Below are 23,443 nucleotides of genomic sequence, written 5' to 3'. Positions count from 1 at the left end.
TCTCCTTGCCTGAGATGGATAGAAGCAGCACAGCCTGCTGTCTCTAACTTAGGTTAACCTCCTTACCCCAAAGTGGGTGGCCCATCCATCTCATGGTGGGGGGAGGTTGACTTAGCTTGGGTTGTCCGTGGTGAGCCGGAGCCACTACAGATTGTTCATATCTTTTCCCAGCTCCATGTTCACATTTGTAGCTTTAAATTGGGCATCATGGGAGTATTCACACCACGCAAAGCAGCAAACACCACAATTTAGGACTTCTCTACTTCCCTTCCCCCAGAGCTGGTTGTTAAACATTTACCAGCACGACACTGGTTGTGTGCTCCACCCCTCCCCTCCCCCCCACCCCTTCTCAAAATCCTGGGATGCTGTGATGGTCAGCAGGATTATGGAGAATACGACCACTTCATGCCACCTGGTTCAAGCCATCTAGCTGTCTTCCTGATGTCTAGGGTCTCATCAAAGATGTCAGAGTGATTCTATTGAAATGAAGCTAAGAACTCTCTAAGGCCCCACCCCACCGAGAGTCAGAGCCTAAGTCCTTACAGTAGCCTTCAAGGACTCAGTGGTTTTCCCACCTGTTACCTCTCTGAGCTTATCTCCCACTCCCCTCCTTACTCCCCTGCTCTAGGCAGCCCTGAGAAACCCTAGAAAGCAGTAGGCCTGTTCTCCTCCCCCTGCCTCCACATGGCTTACTCCCTCACCTCCTCCAAGTCCTTCTTCAAACGTCACCCTCTGAGTGAGGCCTTCCTTGATCTCCCTATTTACAATGCAACCTTCCAATATTTCCCATCCTCCTTCCCTGCTTTATTTTTTTAAAAGAATTTATTACCTCTAACACACTCTATATTTTACATACTTTGTATATTTTCTGCCCCCTCGCAACCCTCCTGTCAAGGATTGAATTATGTCCCCCCAATTTGTGTGTATCAACTTGGTTAGGCCATGATTTCCAGTATTCTGTGGTTGTCCTCCATTTTGTGATTGTAATTTATGTTAAGAACATTAGGGTGGGATTGTAACACCATACTTACTCAGGTCACTTCCCTGATCCAATGTAAAGGGAGTTTCCCTGGGGTGTGTCCTGCATCACCTTTTATCTTTCAAGAGATAAAAGGAAAAGGAAGCAAGCAGAGAGTTGGGACCTCATACCACCAAGAAAGCACCAGGAGCAGAGCCCGTACTTTGGACCCGGGATCCCTGTGCCTGAGAAGCTCCTCGACCCGGGGAAGAGTGAGGACAAGGACCTTCCTCCAGAGCTGACAAAGACAGAAAGCCTTCCCCCGGAGCTGACACCCTGAATTTGGACTTGTAACTTACTAGACTGTGAGAGAATAAATTTCTCTTCATTAAAACCACCAACTTGTGTGTGGTATTTCTATTACAGCAGCACTAGGTGACCAAGACACCTCCCTAAATTGAAGACTCCATGAAGATAGGAATTCTTGTCTGTTTTGTTCACTGTGCCTACAACAGTGCCTGGCTTGTAGTAGGCACTCAATGATTGGTTGCTGAATGAATAAATGAATCACGTTTTGCTCTGTTCTCTTAAGCACACCGCTTTCGTCTTTCTTATGGGTCTTATTTTATTCCTTCTCAAATGTTATGTGTCTGTCTCTTTCCTTTCCTCAGCTCTTCAAAAGCAGAGACTGGCCCCCTGCCAGAGATTGGTGCCCAGTAAGTGCTGATACCACTGAATCCGTTATAGGGAAAGCTTAGGAAATTGCATTTGCTCAAAAGAAAGAGTTCCAACCTCAGATACCAAGCCCAGGCACTGGGGATATAGGCAGGGAGTTATACTGCCTGTAAATTTTCAACGCTTGGCACACAGTAGGTTATCAATAATGTTTGCCCATATGGTTTTTAAGTTCCAGCAGCCAGTCTTCAGAACTCTCCTCTTTCCTGAGGCCATGACATGGTGACATTTTGTTCATTCATTCATGACTTTTTTTATTGAGTACCTACTATATGCCAGGGAAACCCTGGTGGTATAGTGGTTAAGTACTACGGCTGCTAACCAAAAGGTCAGCAGTTCAAATCCGCCAGGTGCTCCTCAGAAACTCTATGGGTCAGTTCTACTCTGTCCTGTAGGGTTGCTACGGTCGGAATCGACTCGATGGCAGTGGGTTTGGTTTTGGGTGACATGAGCTTGGCTTGTTTTCTTGCTGGTTGAATGATCTATTGGGAGCTCTTGATGAATTCCTGTATTCAGAGCCTAATGCTTACAACTTCAGACACTCTCAGGGAGGATCTGCTTTCCCTCATCATGAAGGGAAGGGCTTTCTTGGTTTCTTGACTCACACCTAATTTAACAATCCCACTGAGCTATGAACGGCCTTCTTAACTGCCATTGTTCCTTCCTCCAGGCTGTCCTGTACACTGTGGCTAGACAAAAGCAAAAACCCATTGCTGTCAAGTTAATTCCAACTCATAGAGACCCCATGTGTTACAGAATAGAACTCTTCCATAGGGTTTTCTTGGCTGTGATCTTTATGGGAGCAGATCACCCGGCCTTCCTTTTGTGGTGCTCCTGGGTGGTTTTGAACTGCCAACCTTTAAGTTAGAAGTTGAACGCAGGCCGTCTGCCCCACCCAGGGACCTGTGGATAGACAGAGCTTCCTGAAGTATTGCTATCAGTCTGTCACGTCCCTGCTTGAGGACCTATAAGGGCTCCCCATGAATTCTATGTCTGGCCCCACTTTCCCGGTCAAATGGACTTCCCATTGCTAGTCATCACCAACCTTTGGTGCTAGGTAGGCAGGTTCTCTCTCTGGTCCTCTCAAAATCCATATGAATTCTTACTCTGGGTCTTTGCTTGTGGTGTTCCTTCCATCAAGACCTTATCTCTCCCTTGTGGTTTTGATAGTGTACTCATTCTTTAGGGCCTTTGTCAAGGTTCACCTGGCCCTGATGCTATCCCTGACCACTTGAGCAGCCCCGACCTCTCGCTCTCATGCTCCCTTCATGTGGGGCTTCTGTAGCAAATTTAACTTGTGTTCTGTTCAGTAGGCCTGTCATACTCTGGTGGTGGGGCACTCGGAAGCCCAAGTGCTCTTTGGGGTACACCACAGACTATTAATATATAAATTCCAAAGTACCAACTAGGCACTATTTTACTTGTTGAAGATTACATTGGTTGGGATCATTAGAAACCCATGACCTGGAGCATGAAATGAATAAGCTGTCAAAGTACATGGGACTGGCCATTTCTAAAGAATTGATTGGTTTGTATTAATTTGTTCTTTTCTCATTCATTTCATTGATCCAGCAGGCTAGCAGGAATAGGTATCAATGGTTTAAGAAAATCTAATGGGGGAAATCCCTTAAATTTGGGAACATTTTATTAACCATATTTTTCTCCTGTAAATCAGGCAAATACTGCCATTTATTTTTCTGCAGGCGAAAAATACTATTGTCTAGCTTTTTCATTGGCAGCATGGTTAGACTATAAACTCTGTGAGGGAAGGGATTTGGGCTGTCTTAAGTACTGTTATAGTCCAGCACTTAGCTGAGGGCCTGACAAATGCCAGGCACTCACATTTTTGTTGAATGAATGTGAGAATGTGTAACTGAATGAATGAGTTGGAGAAGCACTGCTCCTGGGATTTTAGGTTCATTGTCCTTGTTCCCCCAGATGCCAGGCCTCTTACTTTTAGAAGGAATGCTGAAACTTACAGGTGCTTAGTAAATGTTTGTTGAATGATGGATGGATGGGTAGATGGACATCCCCCACAGCATGTAACACCTGGTGGTAGTGATGAGGGACACACACGAGGGGCTTAGTACCTACTTGGTTACTGATTGAAAATCAGAGGCTGAGATAGACAAAGGAAGTCAGACCTGAGCTTACCAAGGCTGTTCAGGGGTTGATTGCTGTCAGGATCCTGTAAGTGAAGGAAGAACAGTCAGTAAAGTGGATAAGGGAAACTCTCAGGGTGGGGGTGTCTCTCGTTCCTTGTCTGCATTCTCTTCTCTCTACTGGTTCGAAGCTGGGAGTCTCTGTGATAATAATGTGTTCAAAATGAAAAATTCAGACATGCACGTATTTGACCAGGTACAACTAATTTGCTAATTTAGCAACTAGTTTGTAGTTGCAGAAATGGCTGCTTGCTAAATGGTTGTGTGTATTGCTGAATTCCTCAAGATGATTCTGCTCTACTGTCTGTCATTCATCTATTTTTACAGACATTGTATTCCTGTAAAAATTGAACAGACACTTCACAAAATGACCAATAAGTACACGAAAAGATGCTCAACATCATTATCACTCATTAGGCAAACGCAAATTAAAATCGCAATGAGGTATCTCTACATAGACACCAGATTGGCTAACATTAAAAAGCCTGACAATGCTAAGTGTTGGTGAGGACTTGGAGCCACTAGAACTCTCACACATTTTTGGTTGGAGTGTAAATTGATACAAACACTTTGGATAACCTTTGGCTGCCTCTAGTAAAGATAAACATACGACTCTTCTCTGATTCTATGACTGAGCAATAACTCTACTCCGAGGATATACCTAAGAGAAATGATACATCTAGCAAAAAACCTATATGTGAATGTTACAGTAGCTTCACTCATAGTCACTAAAAATTGGAACAACCCAAATGTCAATTACTGATAGAGTGGAAAAATAAATCGTGGTGTATTCCTATAATGGACTATAATTCAGCAATAGGAAAGAATGAACTAGTGCTAAATGCAATGATGTGGTTGAATCTCATAGACATAATGAGGAAGGAAAGAAGCCAGACACAAAAGAGTATCTTCTGTATGATTCCATTTTTACGAAGTTTAAGAACAGATAAAACTAATCTATAGTAATAGAAGTCAGGATAGCGGTTAGCATTGCGGAGGTTGAGGGGAGAATTATTGACTCGGAAGAAACACAATGGAGCCTTCTAGAGTGTTGGAAAAGTTCTTTATCCTTGTCTGGGTGTGGGTTACATGGTGTATATATGTGTAAAAATTCACTGAGTTGTGTACTTTAAATTTGAGTACTTTACTGAAGGTATGTTACACCTAAACTAACACAAAAAAACAAAAATGCTCCAAAACACTATGGTATTTCTGAGATTGAGGTCATACACATACACATATAGGCAGTGTCTTCCCACTTATACCACTTCCTGTGTAAACTCAGCGCACACACGCCACATAGGATCAAACGCACAGGAGCTGCATACAAGGCTAAGGCACAAAGCTCACGCACCCCCTTTCCTACAAGGCAGAGGTTAAAAGAAGGGTGCTGCCAAGGTTCACGCTCTCTGAACTCTTTCCTCACTCTCTCGTGCCTCCCAGAAACCTTCCTTCTCTTTCCCAGTCTGACACGGAATCTGGAATCCATGGCTTGGTGAATAGCAGGAGCGTTCAAAGCCTGGGCCTGCCCGTGGTCTCGGTCCCCACCCAGGGACTTGCCTGTCCCATCTGCTGAGGTCATTATGGGCTCCCATGATGGGTGGAGAAGTCACAGAGCCACTACATCTCTAGTTAGGAATTTTTACAGGCCCATTTAGGAGCGAGAGAGCCTCTTCTAACCCTGAGTGAGTGTTCCCAGATTAGATATGAGGTCTCTCTGCTCTGACAGGATCACAATAGAGGGTCCTGGACAGAGCTGGAGAGAAATGTAGAACAAAATTCCAACTCTCTCACACACAAAAAAACAAAAAACCAGACTTACTGGTCTGACAGAGACTGGAGAAACCCCGAGAGTATGGTTTCCGGACACCCTTATAGCTCAGTAATGAAGTCACTCCTGAGGCTCACCCTTTAGCCAAAGGTTAGACAAACAAAACAAGTCTAAATTGGCACAACCAGCTTGGGGGCAAGGACAAGAAGGCAGGAGGGGACAGGAAAGCTGGCAATAGGGAGCCCAAGTTTAGAAGGGAAGAGTGTTGACATGTTGTGGGGTTGGCAACCAATGTCACAAAATAATATGTGCATTAATTGTTTAATGAGAAGGAATTTGCTCTATACAGCTTCATCTAAAGTGCAGTTAAAAAAAAAAAAGATATAGGGTCTCCGGGTGTTGCGCACAGTTGTGGCTGAGCACGATGGACACAGTAATTGGGAGAGTGAGCGCCTTCCTTTCCTCCCAAACTCGAGTCTGTACTCTGTTGGATGGATGTGACCAGCATTGCTCATCGGTCATCCTTCCACAGGTGGCTATGTGGTGTAGCGGGCACAGCCAGGCTCAGGGCCTGACAGGTTCTGCCTCCTAGCTGAGCACTTTTGGGCAAGGCAGAGTCCCTGGGTGGTGCAAATGGTTAACATACTTGGCTGCTAACCGAAAACTAGAGGCACCTCAGAGGAAAAGCCTGGCGATCTACTTCCAAAAAATCAGCCACTGAAAACTTTGTTGAGCACAGTTCTACTCTGATACACGTGGAGTCACCATGAGTCATAACTGACTCAACAGGAACTGGTTAACCGATTTAGGCAAGACACTTCACCTCTCCGAGCTTCAGGTGTACCCTCTGTAAAATGGAAATAGCAACTCCTGCTTCAAAGTGCTACTGTGAGGATTAAACGAGGTGTCTAGTGAAAGCACTTGGCTCACACATGGAAGCCTCCTGATCTCTTCCCTTCCATCCTCTGTGCTCCATAGTATCGGTCAGGTCTTCATTAGAGTACTTCTCCCTTGGTGTGGTCACCGTGTCCTAGTGCCTTTGTAACTTCAGCATTTAGCCCCGGGCTTGTGCCTGGTAAAGACTCAATAAATGGCTGTTAAACAATGAACTCTGCGGGCTACACTGAAGCTCATTCCCAGCCGTCTCCCCTCTATCATCACAAGGGCCTGGAAGGGGGGACTATTTCCAGGATGAAGATGAGAATGAATTGAGTGACTGTGTCTTTGTGGCTACAGAGTCAGTTAATAATAACACCAACAGTAACTCCCACAAAATCGGCACGTAACAGCTTACAGAGGCATTTCTTCTAACTCAGTCAATTCGAGGGTGAAAAGGATTGATTCCAATTGTGGGGATAAAATTAATTAGTTATTCAATTAAAGAAATACTTGTCGAGTATCCACCTTGTGCCAGACACTGCTCCACGAGCTGTGGATTCAAAGACAAAAAAATAATTACAGAAGGATAGAATAAGTGCCCAAACAAGACAGGCTAGGCTCTACCCTGGAGAAGCTTGCACCCTGGTGGGGGAGGACAGGTCATAAGTAGACACCCCAGTAAAGATAAGACAGTGAGATCTGCAGAGATCAAAGCAGGGGGATGGGAGACAGCACCTGGATAGATACTTAGAGTGGGAAGTATTGAGAAGGGATGAGGCTGATTAGGGAGGGTGGCTCCCAGGAGGTGACACCTGAGCTGAGAGGTGAATGACAAGAAGAAGCCAAACAGGCCGGCAGGAAGAAGCTTGGTGTGTTGGTGGAACAGAACGGAGATGAGGGTGGTTGGGGGGAAGTGAGCAAGAAAGAGATGGTAGAGCGTGAGGAGGGAGAGGGAGGCTGGGAGTAGAAAGATTCAATGTGTGTTTTGAAGATAAAGGCAATAGGCCTCACCAGTGGATTGGACGCTCTTGGTTTTTAGCAGGTATGAGGGTGTTTGTGGAAGACTGTGGGGACGGGTAGGTTGGAGGGGTGTCAAGAACCACCATTTAGAGGACCGTTTCCTCTATCGATTGGTTCTTTTTCACTGTGTCTACCTGTGCATACAGTCTGTGTTAGTTGAGGTACGCAAGAGAAGTCTCTTTTGCTTGTCATTAATTCAACAAATATTGACGGTACATTTTTAATGGGCCAGAATGGTGCTAGAAGCTGAGGCATAGAGGGAACAAAACAGAGCTTATAGTTGGCGGTCTTGGTTTCCTCATCTTTCAAGTGAAGTGGCCTCAGTACCCCTTTGGCTAATATATTTTCAAATGCTATCCACTGAGTAGTGATTGTTCAGAAAAAATTCCACACATGCTTGAAAACGAAAGAGAGTAAATAAATTAAACCAAAACCGTCAGCTAGAATTACAGGGCCTGTGACTATCCTGCGAATTGCTGTATCCCTGGAGCCTCCTACTATGCATGGCACATGTTGTTGTTTGGTGTTGTCTGTTCGATTTTTGACTTACAGTGATCCCATGTGACAGAGTAGAACTGCCCCATAGGGTCTTTTGGGCTATTATTTTTACGGGAGCAAATCACCAAGTCTTTCTCCTGCAGAGCCACTGGGCGTGTTTGAACCATCAACGTTTCAGTTAGCAGCTGAGTGCTTAACCCTGGTGCTACCAGGGCTCCTTGTATGGCACATACCCAAAAACCAAACCTGTTGCCGTTGAGTTGATTCCAGCTCATAGCAACCCTGTAGTACAGAGTAGAACTGCCCCATAGGGTTTCCAAGGAGCGGATGGTGGATTTGACTTGCCGATCTTTTGATTAGCAGCAGAGCTCTTTAACCACTGTGCCACCAGGGCCCCATATGGCACATTGTGGGCATGTAATAAATGTTGGTTAAATGGAAGAATCAATGAAAATATCTCAGTTTTAGGACTCAGTCCCAGGCCAGCCTTTAAGAAGCTAATTGTGGTATATGCACACAATGGAATATTATCCTACAGTCAAAACAAGTGAGCTCTAATGACACAAAATAATGTGGGTGACATTAGCAATTTACTACGAAGGGAAAAGGGTAAGCTTCAAAAGAGGATGGATAGCACAAGGTCCTTTTGATAAAGAAGCAAAGGAATGATAAGCATTGTATTCAGGGCCATGTCGACCTGGGCAGGGGGTTTCTGGCACAGGTCCCGGCCTATCAAAGATCCAGTCAGTATTTGTCAAATTAATAATAAACAAAATGTCTTGCCCACCTGCCTCAGCAAAGGGGTGGATGTGCGTGTAAGGGAGGAAGATCTCACGGTTGGATGTGAGTTATGGCTAAGTCCTAGTTTCGGATGTAGTGTTGGGTTCATGGGGGCTTATTACATTGTTAAAACCAACTAACTAGCTAGCTAGTTAAAAGGGGGCCCTGCATGGACCAGTAATGAAAATATGTCACGAACCAAAGTATTATGAATGATGCTGTTCACCTGGACTCTTCCACTCAGTGGCACATTCCTTGGCTTTTCTGGATGGCTCTTTGGCAAACATCTCTGAGGCGGAGAAATCAGAGACGCTGGTTGCTAACTTTTGGGAAGGAGAGCTGCTGAAGGTCTTGGGTAGTAGGGGTTATGGGCAGGGAAGTGAGGGTGTTTAGCACTATGAGTGGCCATTGGGTGCCATCAATGTCAATGACTTTCCTGAGCAGGATAGAGCTAAGGACCCACAGCCAGCTGCATCCTCTCTCAGCCCAGAAGCAATTCTGAGCTGAGGGAAGGGGGGGATGGGGCTGAGAAATGTGGGTACCAGGTAAGATTCAGACAACCAGACGGCCCCCGGTTACTGTGGTGGGTACTGCCATAAGCACTGGATGCAAAGCTGAAAGAGTCTCTGGAGATAATCCCAGGTAATTCCTCGCTTTTCAGATGAGAAAACTGAGGCCCAGATAGAGGAAGTGTCTTGCCCTGGAGTTGATAGAGAGAAGGGGGCTGAGAGGCTATCAAAAAACCAGCGCTGCTTTGGTGAAGGACTCTCTGTTTATCCCCTCCTTGGACTCAGCCCTTGGTCACAGCTGCGCAGCCCAGGCCCAGCTCCGATCAAGCCCAGGCAACGGCCTTTACCTTTTTGCTCAGACAGCTGGTTGGCCTGTCTGCTCTGTTGATTGAGTCTGCGGCAGAGACCTGACTCATCGTATAGGCTATTCTCCTGGCAATACCGCAGGGAGGCCAACCCAGGGTTCTTCTGGGAATGAAGTAGATGCTGCCTGGAGTAAACTGGAAGGGCAGGAGTCCCCAGGCCCCCAGGAGGGCCCCAGCTGGAGGAGAGGGAGGGGGTGGGGAGGTGGGGCTGGGGAGGTTTTAGATGGCTGAAAAATACCTGCAGATTGTCTGATTAACTCAGAGAATCTTCTTTCCCTGCTTGTCTCTTGGTCACTGATGGCAGACAGACATTAATGAAGGATGAAGGACATTAAACTAAGACCCAAATGTGGAGACAGAACAATTACGGCTATAGTTGTGTGTTGTTATATAGCTTACAATACTCTTTTGTAAATGTTATCTCATTTAATCTGCAGAACAACCCTGGGAAATTATCGCATTTTACAGAGGAGAAAACTCTCACAAAGATAATGTGGCCACTTACAGCCTCATAGCAAGGAAGGAATAGAACCAGCTCTTGGGGCTAGGCTTTTGGACTCAGAGGACTGTTGTCCTCATCTCCACTCTTTTAGGAACCCATTGGAGTAGCGTCATTAGCTGGTGCTGGGTCCTTTTGACTCTTTTCTCATCCTCAATGTAGTCTATTTGTGTATAATCAGCATGCAATTCATTTTCAGAGATTACCCATAGCACCTCCCCAGACCTTCCTTCCACCTTGGCCCTCTGACGGCAGACAGACCTTTGCTCAGTTCTTGGCTCTGCCAAGTCCGTGAACTGGGTGGGGTGAGAAGACTTCCCACACAGAGAGTGTGGAGGCAAGTGCCTACTGCAGTGCTTGGCACCTACAACCAAACCAAACCCAAACCAAACTAAACCCACTGCTGTTGAGTTGATTCCAATTCATGGTGACCTCATGGGACAGAGTAGAACTATTCCATAGGGTTTCCAAGGCTGTAAATCTTTACGGAAGCAGGCTGTTGCATCTTTCTCCCACGAAGTGGCTGGTGGATTTGAACCATGACCTTCCTGTTAGCAGTCTAGGGCTTGGTACCTCTCTTCATTTAGACTTGCACCTTTCTCCCCTGCCTCCCTTTCCTTCATTAACGGGTTGCCCTCAGCTCCTGCTACGTTTTAGGTCCTGGAGAAACTCTTGTTTGGGTTCAGCTCAGCTCCAAGTGGCAAATGAACATCTCAGCGTCCTGATTCTCTTCCAGCTCGGAGATGATGTACTAAGACACAAGGCAAGTACTTGTTCTTAAATGGGTGAGGATTAAGTGTGCTGGAGAGAAAGCCTCAAAGAACCGGGCTGCGGAGTATTAGTTCTCATCTCGCCTTGCCTTCTGACTTGCTGTGTGGCGTGGGCATGCCCCTCAACCTCTCTGAACCTCAATGTCCCGATGGGTAATCGGGAACTCTTTTCAGGAGGTGGTGAAATAGATAAAAGGGTTAACAAGTACACAATGAAATAGGCAAGTTTTTTATCAGGCTAATAATGAGGCAAGTGGAAGCAGCACGAGGCCAGAGGCACCAAGCAGCCTGGCCAGCTCCTTTGTCTGCTTCCTCTGCCCAGCAGCCTGCCCCTGGGGCCTCTCCCATTCTTCCCCTCTGCAGTGCTGAGCCTGCCTGCACCTCCTTGCTCTGGGCAATAGTCAGCAAGGGCAGCGCTGGGACGGCTGCATGCGGAAGAAGGGAGAAAAGCAGGGGCACGTGAGGGGGGCTTTCTAGCTCGCCCCGATCGCTGGCAGCTTCTAGCTCTTGCGCGGCCTGGCTCTGGCTTACTGTAGTCTCAGAGGGAAACCCTGGAGCCAGAGATATTGCTGTTGCTAGGCGATGGGATAAACAGGCCCTCGGTGGCTCTGGCAGGTGGCAGCTAGGTTGCTGAGGCCAGTGACAAGGCAGTGGGGGAAAGCCCAGGGGAAGGGGTGGGGAAAGTTCTCTGGGTGAGCCAGGAGACCCAGAGGCTGCTTCGTCAACTTGCAGAGCGGGGCTCCACCGCAGCCTGGCTCAGGCACTGGGCAAGCTCTGATTGGGCAGTGCCTCACACTGCTCTCTGACCCTGGACCCTGCAGCCCTCCAGCCCAGCCCACTGCAAGCAGCTGCATCCATTCCACCCAGAGCAGTAGGGCAGTTTGATGCCTTTGCTAGGCTGGAGCCAGGAGCCTTTCTCTTGTGTGCCTCAGCCATGACAGGTAAGGCAAGGAGATGGGGCTAGGGACAGGAAGACCACAGGACAGGGCAGAAGGGTGGGAGAGTCCCCTGAGATGAGCCCAGCTGTGGAGCAGCAGCCCAGTCACACCACCTTCCAAGTATCCTCTGGACTGTTGCCCTCCTCTGGGCAGATCTCCCCCAGCCCAGGCCACGCAGAGGGGAGTATCCAAGCTCTCCTCTGAAGGAGACTCAGAAATATTCTCCCTGGCCCTGCCTTGGGTTCCTGCGTCCTTACCGCCAGTGTTTTTCCTCAGGTTTAACCTCAGCCTCGGCCACTACATTTCAAACCATTTCGCTTGTTCTAAGCCACACAGGTGCTGACTTGTTGTCAATTTGAGCCCCGTGTGTTGGCCCCCATCCTGGCACATAATGGCTCCAGGACAGGGCCTGGGGCAGATGGGAGACATCAGGTGGCCTGCCATTATCCTGGTGCCAACCTGCTATTTAGCTGCCCTCATTTAAGAATCAGCCTCTGTGTTCCGAACAGCTCTTAACTCCAGGGAGGGCCTGGGGAAAGGGCAATGTAACTATTGTTGTCTCACAAGTGGGGAAACTGAGGCACAGAGCAGTTATGCTATCTCTACCCAAGTCACATGGCAAGAGAGTGTGAAGGACAAGAGGGAGGTAATAGTGTGTGCTGGTTGGGTTGAGTTGAACTGAAGGAAGACCTGGTTCCCCACTGAAGGGTCCCTGCTTCCAGGTGCTACTGCTGTTAACTGGAGCTCTTACACATTCCTTTCTTGTTCTCAGGGGAAGTAGCCCATTCTGTGCTGCTTTTCCCGGTTCTCAACAATTCTACTTTGTTCAGCTTCCTTTCTGCTCCAGAGTGGCAGGTCGTTCTGAGCCCACGTTCCCTTCATGGGAAAGAAGGTGCTCCCACCTTTGTACGTCTGACAGCATATGGCGGAAGGGGAAGTGGGAAAGCCATCAGGGGTTAAGCCACCGGGGTTCAAGTTCTGGGCCTGCTTTTTTGTCTTTTTTCCATTACCATTGAGTTGATTCCAACTCATAGTGATTCTCTAGGACAGAGTAGGACTGCCCCACAGGGTTTCCGAGGCTGTGACCTTTACAGAAGCAGACTCCCTGGAAGTGGCTGGTGGGTTTGAAGCACTGACCTTTCAGTTAACAACGAGTGCTTTAACCATGGTGTCACCAGGGCTTCTTTTGGGCTTACTAATTGTGATCAAAAAGGGCAAATGCAGGACAGAATTTAACATGCTCATGTACTTCAGAATTTCTGGAGCTATGGAGGCTGTATGAACCCCTGAAACTATTGCCCTGAGATGATCTTTAAACCTTAAACCCAAAATAACCCCTGAAGTCTTCTCAAAACCAAACAATAGTTTAGCTAAACAGTAAAAAATGTCTACCTTGAGCATTATGATCTTTTAACAACCATCAGGGCTTCAAACCAGTTTGTTCCAGTTTGACCCCCTGCTGAGAGTTTGCATTTCCATCCCCAGGTGTACAGAATCAGAAGCTACATTTTAAAGAAGATCACCATGTGACTCTTAAGTATAGTAAATTTTACAGACTACTGCTCTGGTAGGGGTCCTCCGAATTGGTCCCTAACCAGCAGTATTAGCATTGCCTGGGAACTTGTTAAAAATGCAGATTCTCAGCAGGGGTTCCAACTGGACTTGTTAAAGCCCTGCTCCCTACATGGGATCAGAGTGACAACAACAACTCAAAAGATTAGATGGGAACCGTAGGGGGCAGTGATTCTATGTCAATGGGGAGGCACAACTCAAAAAAGGAGGGTGAGAATGGCTGCACAACTCACTCTAATCAGTGTCACTGAATTGTACATGGAGAAACACTTGTATTGGTATGTGTTTTGCTGTGTGTATTCTCAACAACAAAATAAAAAAAAAAAAAGCAAAAAAAAAAACTAAGACCCAGACTCATTGCTGTCAGGTTGATCCTGCTCATGACGACCCGTGTATTACAGACAGAACAGAGCCCCACAGGGTTTTCTTGGCTGCGCTCTTTACAGAAGCAGATCACCAGGTTTTTCTTCCACGATGCCTCTGGGTGGGTTTGAACAGCCAAACTTTTAGGTTAGCAGCCGATCCCAAATTGTTTGTACGACTGACCCAGGAACCTCGTCTAGGGGCCCTTAGGGGTTAGCTATTAGGAAGGATTTCTCTGAACACTGCAATTCACCTGAATCATTAATGAGCTGCTACCTAGGATGCAGTCCGATGTTTATAAAAGCATTCCCCCAAGTTTATCCTGTCTTCGAAAAGTCGTCCTCCTCTTGCTTGTTCTGAACTATCCTTTAAGCTTTAAGGGGGAGGGAAGTGGTGGGGAGAGAAGAGGACTTCGGTGTGATAAGGTCTGACTCCATTATTTACCTGCTTGCGCAAATCACTTAACATCTCCCAGACCTGGTTTCCTCCTTTGGGACGTGGACTGGATAAAACCGACTTCAGGAGATGACGGTGAGGTGTGGACATGAGGGGCTGCACCTGCTAGTTACCGTGTGTCCTTTCAAGCCCTCAGGAGCCCGACCTGGCCCTCTCCTGATTTTACAGACTTGCTCATGGTCCTCTCAGTTGGTCTTTGTAGTTCAAGGGGTCTTAGCTGCTCTCATCAGAGGGGGTTGTTCTCTGCCCCTGTTTTTCCTGAACTCTGAGTCTGGCACGCTGGCCTGAATCCAGTGTTGCCCTTTACCAGCATATGGTCCTGGGCAAATCAATTTTACTGAGTCTCCATTCCCTCATCTGTTAAATAGGGAGAATACGATCTACTCACAGGGTTGTTGCAACCACTAAAAGAGAAGCTGCATGTGGTGCGCCTAGCTTGGTCCTTGAGATCGTGAGTCCCCTAGCTCCAATTACCCACAGGCTTGGGGAGCGGAGCTTCGAAGAGGGTCCGCGTGGCGGCCGTTCCCGCAAGGGCGGGACTGAGCATTCTCATCGTTGTGCGTGCTCCTATGACAATCAGCCTCTGGGGACCATGTGGCTGCTGCAGCAAGGGCTGCCATCTGCTGGCCAAGGCCTGTAGAGACTCCTTGGTCTCTTTCCTGGGAGCTCTGAGCTCACTGTCCTATAAATAGTGCTTCAGCAGAGCTTCCCTGACTTCTCTGCAGCTATTACTTTGTGGTTGCATAACTTTTCCTTGCCCACTCACACAACTCTGAGCGCTTCGTGAAGTTTTTCCTCGGGAAGGCTGTGTTTTCCATTGACGGAGCGCAGCCCTTGGAACCCCACAACCTGGGTCTGAACCCCTAAAGCCTACCTCTCTGGCCTACTGGCCCAAGGCTTTAGGCAATTATTTAACCACCTGGGAGTCTCAGTTTCCTTTGTGTGTGTATATGTGTGTATGTATGAAAGATTCAATAACGTCTTCCTCCTAATGAGAACAAAATATGCATAGCATCAGACCTGGCACATAGTAAGAGCTCGCTAAATGTTAGTTATAATAACATTAATAATTATAAATATAATAATTTATCCATTCAGCCAGTCACACCTCTGGGGGTTGGGGGTACAGCAGTGAACAAAATAGGTCAAGTCCTTTTGCCCATGGAGCTTATAGTCTATTTTTTTTATTAATAATTAATAGCAATATTAATATGGAACCTGGTAAGCACTTGATAAAGTAGAGTCTCAAAAATTATTAACTATTAGTGGGAAAGAGTCTAGCAGAAGGCCTGGCATATATGCAATAGGAGCTGAACAGATGGGAGCTATTTTTATGATTTACCAGGCCAGGGGACCTCACTTCAGGGGGGACTTGATGCACAAGAGCGCACCCAGGGCAGCTGTTGTTAGCAGCTGATGAGTCAGCCCGGGACTCGTGGTGACCTCATGAACAATGGAATAAAATGCTACCTGGTCCTGCACCTTCTCTGTGAACGGTTGCAGATCCGTAGGATTTTTATTGGCTAATTTTCAGAAGTAGCTTTCCAGGCCTTTCTTCCTAGTTTCTCTTAGCCTGAAAGCGCCAGTGAAACTTATTCAGCGTCATAGCAACACGCAAGCCTCCTCTGACAGGTTGTAGCTGCTTGGAGGTGCATTGACTGGGAATCGAACCTGAGTTTCCCACATGGAAGGCAAGAATTCTACCACTGAGCCACCACTGTCCCCAACCAAGGGGCCTGAAATGAATCACATGACCTGTGTGACCTCTCTGTGATGAGAGGATGTAGGCTAGAGGAGAGATGACCTACAGAACACGGTGTTTTAAAGTGTGTAGGGCCATCACGAAAAACTCAAAACCAAACCTGTTGCCATCGAGTTGATTCCAACCCATAGTGACCCTGTGGGACAGAGTAGAACTGTCCCACAGAGTTTCCAAGGAGTGCGTGGTGGATTCGAACTGCCAGCCTTTTGGTTAGCAGCCGTAGGTCTTAACCACTGTGCCATCAGAGCTTCTGGGCAGAGCAGAAGACTGATCCTGAGGGATGACAGGGACGTTACAGAAAGGCTGCTTTCTCCTGGCGTAAGGAAGATTATGTTGAGAAACCAGAGCTTCCTGGAAATGGACTGGATGGCCCAAGGGTGTGGGATTCCCACATCCCTGAAGGTGTGTGAGTGGAAGCTGGATTGTGAAGGAGATGTCAGCAGTGGACAAAGGAAAGGTCAGATAAGGGCTCGGGGCACCCAGGGGATTCTGCGGAACCCCACAGCGGTGCTGCAAAGGGAGGAGGGAAGGGGAGGGCCAGGTGAGGTCCACAGCCTTTTCAACCGCTGCGCCACTCTGATTTTTTCTGTTTTCCTTGTGGGGGTTTTGCATTAGATTTCAGCGGGGCAAAGGGCTTTGAGGCTGATACAAATTTGGAGAAACCACATCTAGAAGACCTCTAAGATTCTTTCCAAAGGGTCTGTGGTTCTGAAGAGCTTGCTGTTAACCTGGAACCTCTGTTGTCTCCTTCCACAAGTAAGGCTCATGGTAGGCCTGATCTAAGGTATGTCTGGTGGCTCAGTGTAGAATTCTCACCTTGCTTGCAGGAGACCTTGGTTCAATTCCTAGCCACCGGCCCTCATGCGCAGTCAGCACTCATCTGCCAGTGGAGGCCTGAGTTTCTGTGATGCTGAGTGGTCTGCAGTGGAACTTCCAGACTTAGATGGACTGAGGAGAAAGGCCCGGTGATCTACTTTTGACAATCAGCCAACAAAAACCCTATGGATCACAACAGTCTGCTCCCCAGCTGATCATGGGGATGGCACAGGACCAGGCAGCATTTTGTTCCTTTGTGCATGGTGTCCTCATAAGTCAGGGACCGACTGGATAGTAGCTAACAACAAGACCTAATTTACTTATAATGATTTTTTCCTCTTTAAATCAGTTTCCTATCCTTAATGAATCTCATGGTAACTTGGTTTTTTTTTTCCCTAAGCAGCATTGGGTATGGAACTTCACCTTTGTCTTCTTAAAAGTCTAATTAAGCCCACCGATTTCCTTTTGTTCAGGTGTTTATTTCCTCCTTAGTGACCTTTAGCAGATTAGTGAGGGAGGAGTCTCCTTACTGAGATGGCGAGATGACAAGATGACGTTGTCTTTCCTCCACGCGGTTATGGCAGCTGATGCAGCCTTCGCTGAAAGCACGCTTTATTATAAAATCCACTGGTGTCTTAGGTAGGGGTGGGACCCCCCTGGTCCTGCAGTTTCCAGAACAACTCCAAGTTGGACATGGAAAAAACAGGGGACTGGATCAGTGTTTGGAGCTCAACGCTGACCCTTCTTGGCGAGTGTCCCTTTCCAAGTCACTTAACCTCTTTGTGCCTCGATTTCCTCATCTATAGAATGAAGATTATAACGTCTCAGAGGGCTCAAAGGGAGCTTCAGAAAGTGAATACGCTGCTCAAATTGCAAAATGCTGCCCCCGAGGTATTAGGTGGGAGATGAGAGATTGCTGCTGTTGCAGTTATTCTCTTAAAGACCACCAGTGACTCCTACTTGTTGGGATAGATTTTTCCAACTTCCTGGCAGGACCCTCCTCTCAAGACTGGAGATAGGATCATTGTGACATCTCCAGTGGCAGGTGGGAATGGGATGAAGGGGAGGTGAGGTAACCTCTGCTTCAGTTATCCCTTTGTGTTGACCTGAGCGGGTGGATGGGTGCCCTGCCCTATTTGGGATAGTGACCGCACATACACAGAATGAAACGTTGGCTGGTCCTGTGCCATCTTCACCATCGTTGGTATGCTCCAGTCCATTATTGCGGTCACTGTGTATTTTGAGTGTCTTTCAAGCGAGGGGCTCATCTTCCAGCACTATACTGGACAATATTTGTTGTGATCCCTAGGGTTTCCATTGACTACCTTCATTTGGAAGTAGATCTCTAGGCCTGTGTTCCCAGTCCCTCTTAGTCTAGAACCTCCACTGTGCACCGTGGGTGATCCTGCTAGTATTTGAAATCCTGGTGGCATAGCTTCCCTCATCATAGCAACACGCAAGTCACCATAGTATGACAGGTGGACAAATGGGCGGTGGACTACACTCTGAGGATTTTACTGTCTTCTCTGGACCTTCCACAGTGTCTCGCCAGTGCATAGCACATAGGAGATGCTCAGGGAACAAGTGTTGACTGAATTAATGCATGTTACAAACAACATGCCTATAGCATTGGTCAGCTCAGCCACACCAGCCAGCAAGCCCAGCCAGACCAAGGTGCAGAGCATTTCGTGACAGAAGACACTGCTGCCACCCTGGACAGGTGCCCATCTCGGTCTCTCACCCCTTCCTCAAGTATTCCTTTCACCTGCTATCCTACGAGAGTTTTCGATTGCACGTGGCTTATCCTAGGAAGCTGAAAGTTACTCTGGGGACAAGGTGTTGGGAGGGGTGCTGCAGTTTTGAGCCTTGTTTACAGTTTCTCTGCTGCAATCATGATGATTAGTCAGAGAGGAGGCTGGGAGGTGGAGTTAAACACATCTATTGCAGGGGGATTACCGTAGTGGCTCTGCTCAGACTCTCTTCCCATCATGGGCTTCCAGGCAGGCCCAGGCCTGTCCCTCCTTAGTCCACACCCCCACCCCAGCCCCAGCCCCAGCCCCAGCCCTACCTGGGATAAAAACACCTTTATAACACCTCTGATAGACTCTGCCCTGTGTTCTTATTAGACTTAGCCAACCTTGTTTTCAGTGTCTAAGATAAACCCTGGTGGCGTAGTGGTTAAGTGCTGTGGTTGCTAACCAAAAGGTCACAGCTCGAATCCACCAGAAGCCCCTTGGAAACCCTGTGGGTCAGTTCTACTCCATCCTGTAGGGTCACCATGAGTTAGAATTGACTCAATGGGTTTTTGTTTTTTAAGATAAACCAAACAGTTGGCTATGGGGATTCTATCTGTGATTGTTTATCATTCATTAATTCATTCACAACATTTATCAAGTGCCTCTTTTACGCCAGGCCCTGAGCTAGGTTTGGGGCTAAAAGATGAAACACACACACACACCCTGCCTTCAAGAAGTGCACGGTTTGGTGGCAATGTTTTTTGCATTTTAGGGAATTCACTGCCCTGAGGAAACGTGGCTTGGGTGCTTGAAGTGGTTTTTTTTTTGAGGCTGATGTTTTCACCTGAGTAAGAAGGAAGGATGAGGGGTGAAGAGATACTTGGGAAATCAGAGGCCCAGGGAGATTTTCAGGCCTGACAGCACCTGTCTCCTGCTGTCCTGGGTCGGTCCTGGGGCTTTGGGAAGCTTGTCTAGAGTTCTGGAACCCTGATTTTGGTCTGTTTTTTCATCTCTCCCCTTACCCACATTCAGCTTCTCAGATTCTCCTAAACTCTGTGGTGGGGACAGGCTAGGGAGTGCAGGTGGCTGCTGGCACTCAGCCGAGCAGAAGGCAGGTCACTTTCCACACCAGCTGCAGGCCCAGAGCTCGACCTGCATGATCAGGAGGGAAGAGCCCTGGGAGGTAGAAGACAGCCTGGGGGCTGCTGCTCCCCACTTTGCCTATGCTGTCCCTCCCCAACCCCAACTTCTCTTCCCTGACCCCCTAGCAAAGCCATGTGCCCTGCGAGCGTTCCTAGAGCTCCCCGTATGCTTCATCACAGCACTCATCTCTGTGGTATCATTTGATAAATATCCTCGTCCCGCCTTCCACCCCTCTAGACTCTAAGGGCCCCATCTGCTTTCTCTGACCAGCAGGTATCTGTGCCTGACTGAGAGCAGACTGTTCTGTGAACTGAATGAATGCAGTGGACGCCTGCTGCCCGGCCTGGTTGGGAATGGTGGCTGTACAAAGAGCTGGGGCAGCTCAGCCCAAAGCGTGGGCAGGGTGGGGACCTTGAACCCCAGCTCGATGCAGGGAACCCACCTGCTCTTCTCTCTGAGCCCTATGTTCCAGCCGCATCATACTCTCCACCTGTTCCCCACAGTGCCACACTCGGCTGTTTCTCACATGTGGGCTCTTCCCACCTTCTCCTCCCGGAAAGGCCAAGTCATCTTACAAGGTCCAGTGCAAATACTTTCTCTTCTGTGACAACTTCCCAACCCCCCAGCCAGAATTTACCCCATCTGCTCCAGGGGTGCCTGTACTTCACTCTCTGTTGTACCTGTCACTCTGTCTTAGGATCATTTGCTGGGGAGCTGTCTTCCCTCTGGATACTTAGAGCCTCTGGGACAGCCTCGGCATTGCACCCTTTGTCACCCCCCTCCCCTCTTTCCTTCATCTGGAGTCTGGCCATTAAGTGGTGGTAGATGGATGGAGCTTCTCTCTTTGGGGGTCACAGCAACACCAAGTCCTCTCATCTAGGTAGTGAGGGGTCTGGGAGGATAGGCTGGGGTCCAGCCCTTCATTGTCTATCTTGCCCTCTAGGGCCTATCTGCTGCCCAATGTACAGTTTGCCACCTCGGAGCCCAGGGTGGCACCCCCAAGACTGAGTGGGTTACTGGACTCTGTACCTCCATCTGAGGTGGACCTGCTCCTGGACCCCAGCTGCCTGCAGGCTGGCCTGCTCACTTGCCACATTTCTGAGCCCCAGCCCAGCCAAACCTCATGGGTTGTTGACCAACCAGCCTGGCAAGGAAAGGAGGAGTAGTGGGGAGGACCAGCCTCCTCCAGAGCAGCCAGCAGCGTCGGGATTGACCTCAGGCATTAGTTAATGCCCTGATCTTGTGGCTCATGGTGTGGGCAGCAGTCGGTCAAAGCCAGGGTAACCCGGTCACAGGGTCCCTAGCTTCTCTCTAGGGCTCAGCTGTAGACTAGATATTAAGGGACTGCATTCCCTCCAGAGACAGAGGTTGGGCTCAGCCCTCTGCCCAGAGCCTGTCCAGTTCTGCTCTCAGTGGGCACTACCGGTTGACTAGGTTCAAGGTAGAACCGTTGTTAGGAAGCTGCAACCATGCAGGACTCGACTCTCTGGCCCTGTGAGAGGCCTGTGGGTGCAGGAGAGGCAGGGAGGAGAAGGGAGGAGGGAGGGCTGAACCGGTATGAGTCGCCTCATCCTCTTCTCAGGGCTGGGAGCTATGGTTGTCCTGGCCTCATTAGAGTGTTATTAGGTACAGGTGGTTTAATGGCTTGCTCGGGGGCCGGAAGCTCCCTGGATCCTACCCCAGATCCCGGCTATGTTACTGCCTGGCCTTTGGGGTCCGGGACTGGGCCATCCACTGCAGCGTTCCCACCTGCCTGTCTCACTCGCACACAAGCCCAGCTCCTTCCCTGGGCCATGAATGGGTCAGTGCTGGTTGTGCCACCACCGGTCATTTCCTGGAATGAATTCCTGTTTAATCAGGGGTCCTTACATCTGCACAGGGCTTCAAGGTTAACAGCCTATTCACATATCTTAGCCCATTTAATCTGTCCGCTAGCCCTATGTGCATGCATAGGGGGTACTAGTTGCTGTTGAATTGACTCCAACTCATGGCGACTCCATGTGTGTCAGAGTAGAACTGTGCAAAGGGTTTTCAATGGCTGGGACTGTTCAGCTGTAGAGATTGCCAGGCCTTTCTTCTGAGGCACGTTTGGGTGAATTCAAACTACCAACCTTTCTTTCAGTAGCCAAGTGCTTAACTGTTTGTACCACCCAGGGACTCTGTGCACAGCGGGTTGGCTGGGGGAGGTGGATAATATTATGTCCATTTGACAGAGGGAGAAAATGAATCTCAGAAAGACTAAAGTCACCTTCTCAGGTCAGGACAGCTAATAAGGGAGCTGGACATTCAACCTCTTGATTCTACAGTTAGCGTCCAGCAATCTGCCCTAGAGACTAGTCCCTTCTATATCGCTTCCCCAAGGGGCCACCCAGGCTTCCTCACCCAGAAGCAGCTCCCAGCCAGGTGGGCTGGCCTCGCGCCCCCTCTCCTGAGAGTCCCAGCTGGATGGAGTATCTCTGCACTCAGGCTTAGCTTCTACAGGCAGGGGAGTGGGGAGCGAATGCTTTAATACTGGCTCAGCTCCAATATAAAGTAAGTAAGCTCCTTCCTGATTTCAGACCATCAGCTATCCTAGCACTGGTGCTAGAGCTTTGCCAGTCTGTTTTCAGAAGAGTATCAGGGGAATCCCTGGGATGGGGAGTTGGAGACAATCCCTTGAAGGGTCCCAGGCAGATCACATCCTTTCCCTTGGACAGAACACTTCCTCCCCATTCCCTCTCCTCCACTTTCTTTTTGGTTGTTGGGCAACTGCACCATCTTGGCCAAGGATTGGAGAATAAAGACTCCCTGGGTTCCAGCTCAGACCCAGCTGGTATCTCTTCCCCTCCCTGGCCCTCAGCCGCTCTCCCTGGAAGGTGGGGTTGATTCTCATTGCCCCAAGATGGGGAAGAAGCCCCAGCTGTTCAGAGGAGGAGGACAGCAGGTGAAGATCTCGACAAATACCCCAAATTGTTTTGAGGCACCTCCCCGCTGTTTTTAATTTTTAAAGAAAAAGACCCAATTCCCTCAGGAAAGGGGCAGAGGGTCATCTAGGCATTCAAACAGGTCCCTGCCCTTGGAAAAAAGAGTGCCACCCTCCAGCCACCAGGCCGAAAAACATTGGGTCAGAGAGCACGCAAAATTGAGGAAGGACTTGTCAGAAAGGACCAGCCTGGTCTCTGTCCCTCAGCTTCTGTGATGGGTTGATCCAAGGACTGTTTGTTGGCAGTGGAGGGAGAGGGTAGACCAGGTGGGTACCATGGTGTGCAGAGGGCTGGGATATGGGGGTGATTTGGATGGGACCTCCTTTTTAACCCGGAGGGTGTTAGAAAATTCTTAGCTGATGACTTCTTAGGCTCCTTGAAAGGAGGTCCAGCAGGGATCTGTATGGAGAGACCCACCCTCCTCCAATAGTGGGAGCAGAGGGCCCCCACACTCACCATGCTGCCTCTGTGGTCTTCCCGACTTTGCTAAAGTCTGGAGCTGTGATCGGCACCCCGTCAGGAGGAGGGCTTCCCCAGAACAGGCCCTGGCTGGACAGCAGGTCTGAAATTCCCGAGCGGCTCTGGCTGGAGTAGGGCTAAGTGCAGGACAGGCCTTGGTCCCTGGTGTCCAGCATCCCACTCCCCTCTGTGAGCTGGCTGCTTCCCACCTCTGTATTCCAGGAGTGATTTGGAGACTGTGGGGCAGGTTGATTAAAACAGCTCTACAGGTGAAGTTGCCAAACTGGAA

The 23,443-nt window shown here is 48.6% G+C and overlaps 1 protein-coding gene across 4 annotated transcripts in view; it reads right to left on the bottom strand.

Annotated features, from left to right (window-relative positions):
* Positions 1-23,241, bottom strand: part of TMPRSS4 (transmembrane serine protease 4) — a 64,039-nt gene extending 40,798 nt beyond the window's left edge. For all 4 annotated transcript variants that reach the window (XM_049856728.1, XM_049856727.1, XM_049856730.1 and 1 more), the window contains exons 1-2: positions 23,152-23,241; positions 3,848-3,881 (exon numbers count right to left, since the gene is read on the bottom strand). In XM_049856728.1, the coding sequence (XP_049712685.1) occupies positions 3,848-3,881; positions 23,152-23,154 (37 nt within the window). In that variant the 5' untranslated portion in view covers positions 23,155-23,241. The remainder of the gene's footprint in view (positions 1-3,847; positions 3,882-23,151) is intronic.
* Between the last annotated feature and the right edge of the window lie 202 nt (positions 23,242-23,443).

This window comes from Elephas maximus, chromosome 17 (genome assembly GCF_024166365.1).
Source record: "Elephas maximus indicus isolate mEleMax1 chromosome 17, mEleMax1 primary haplotype, whole genome shotgun sequence".
Lineage (NCBI taxonomy): Eukaryota > Metazoa > Chordata > Mammalia > Proboscidea > Elephantidae > Elephas > Elephas maximus.
Note: the sequence above shows the minus strand (reverse complement) of the source record. Positions and strands in the feature narration are given on the sequence as shown.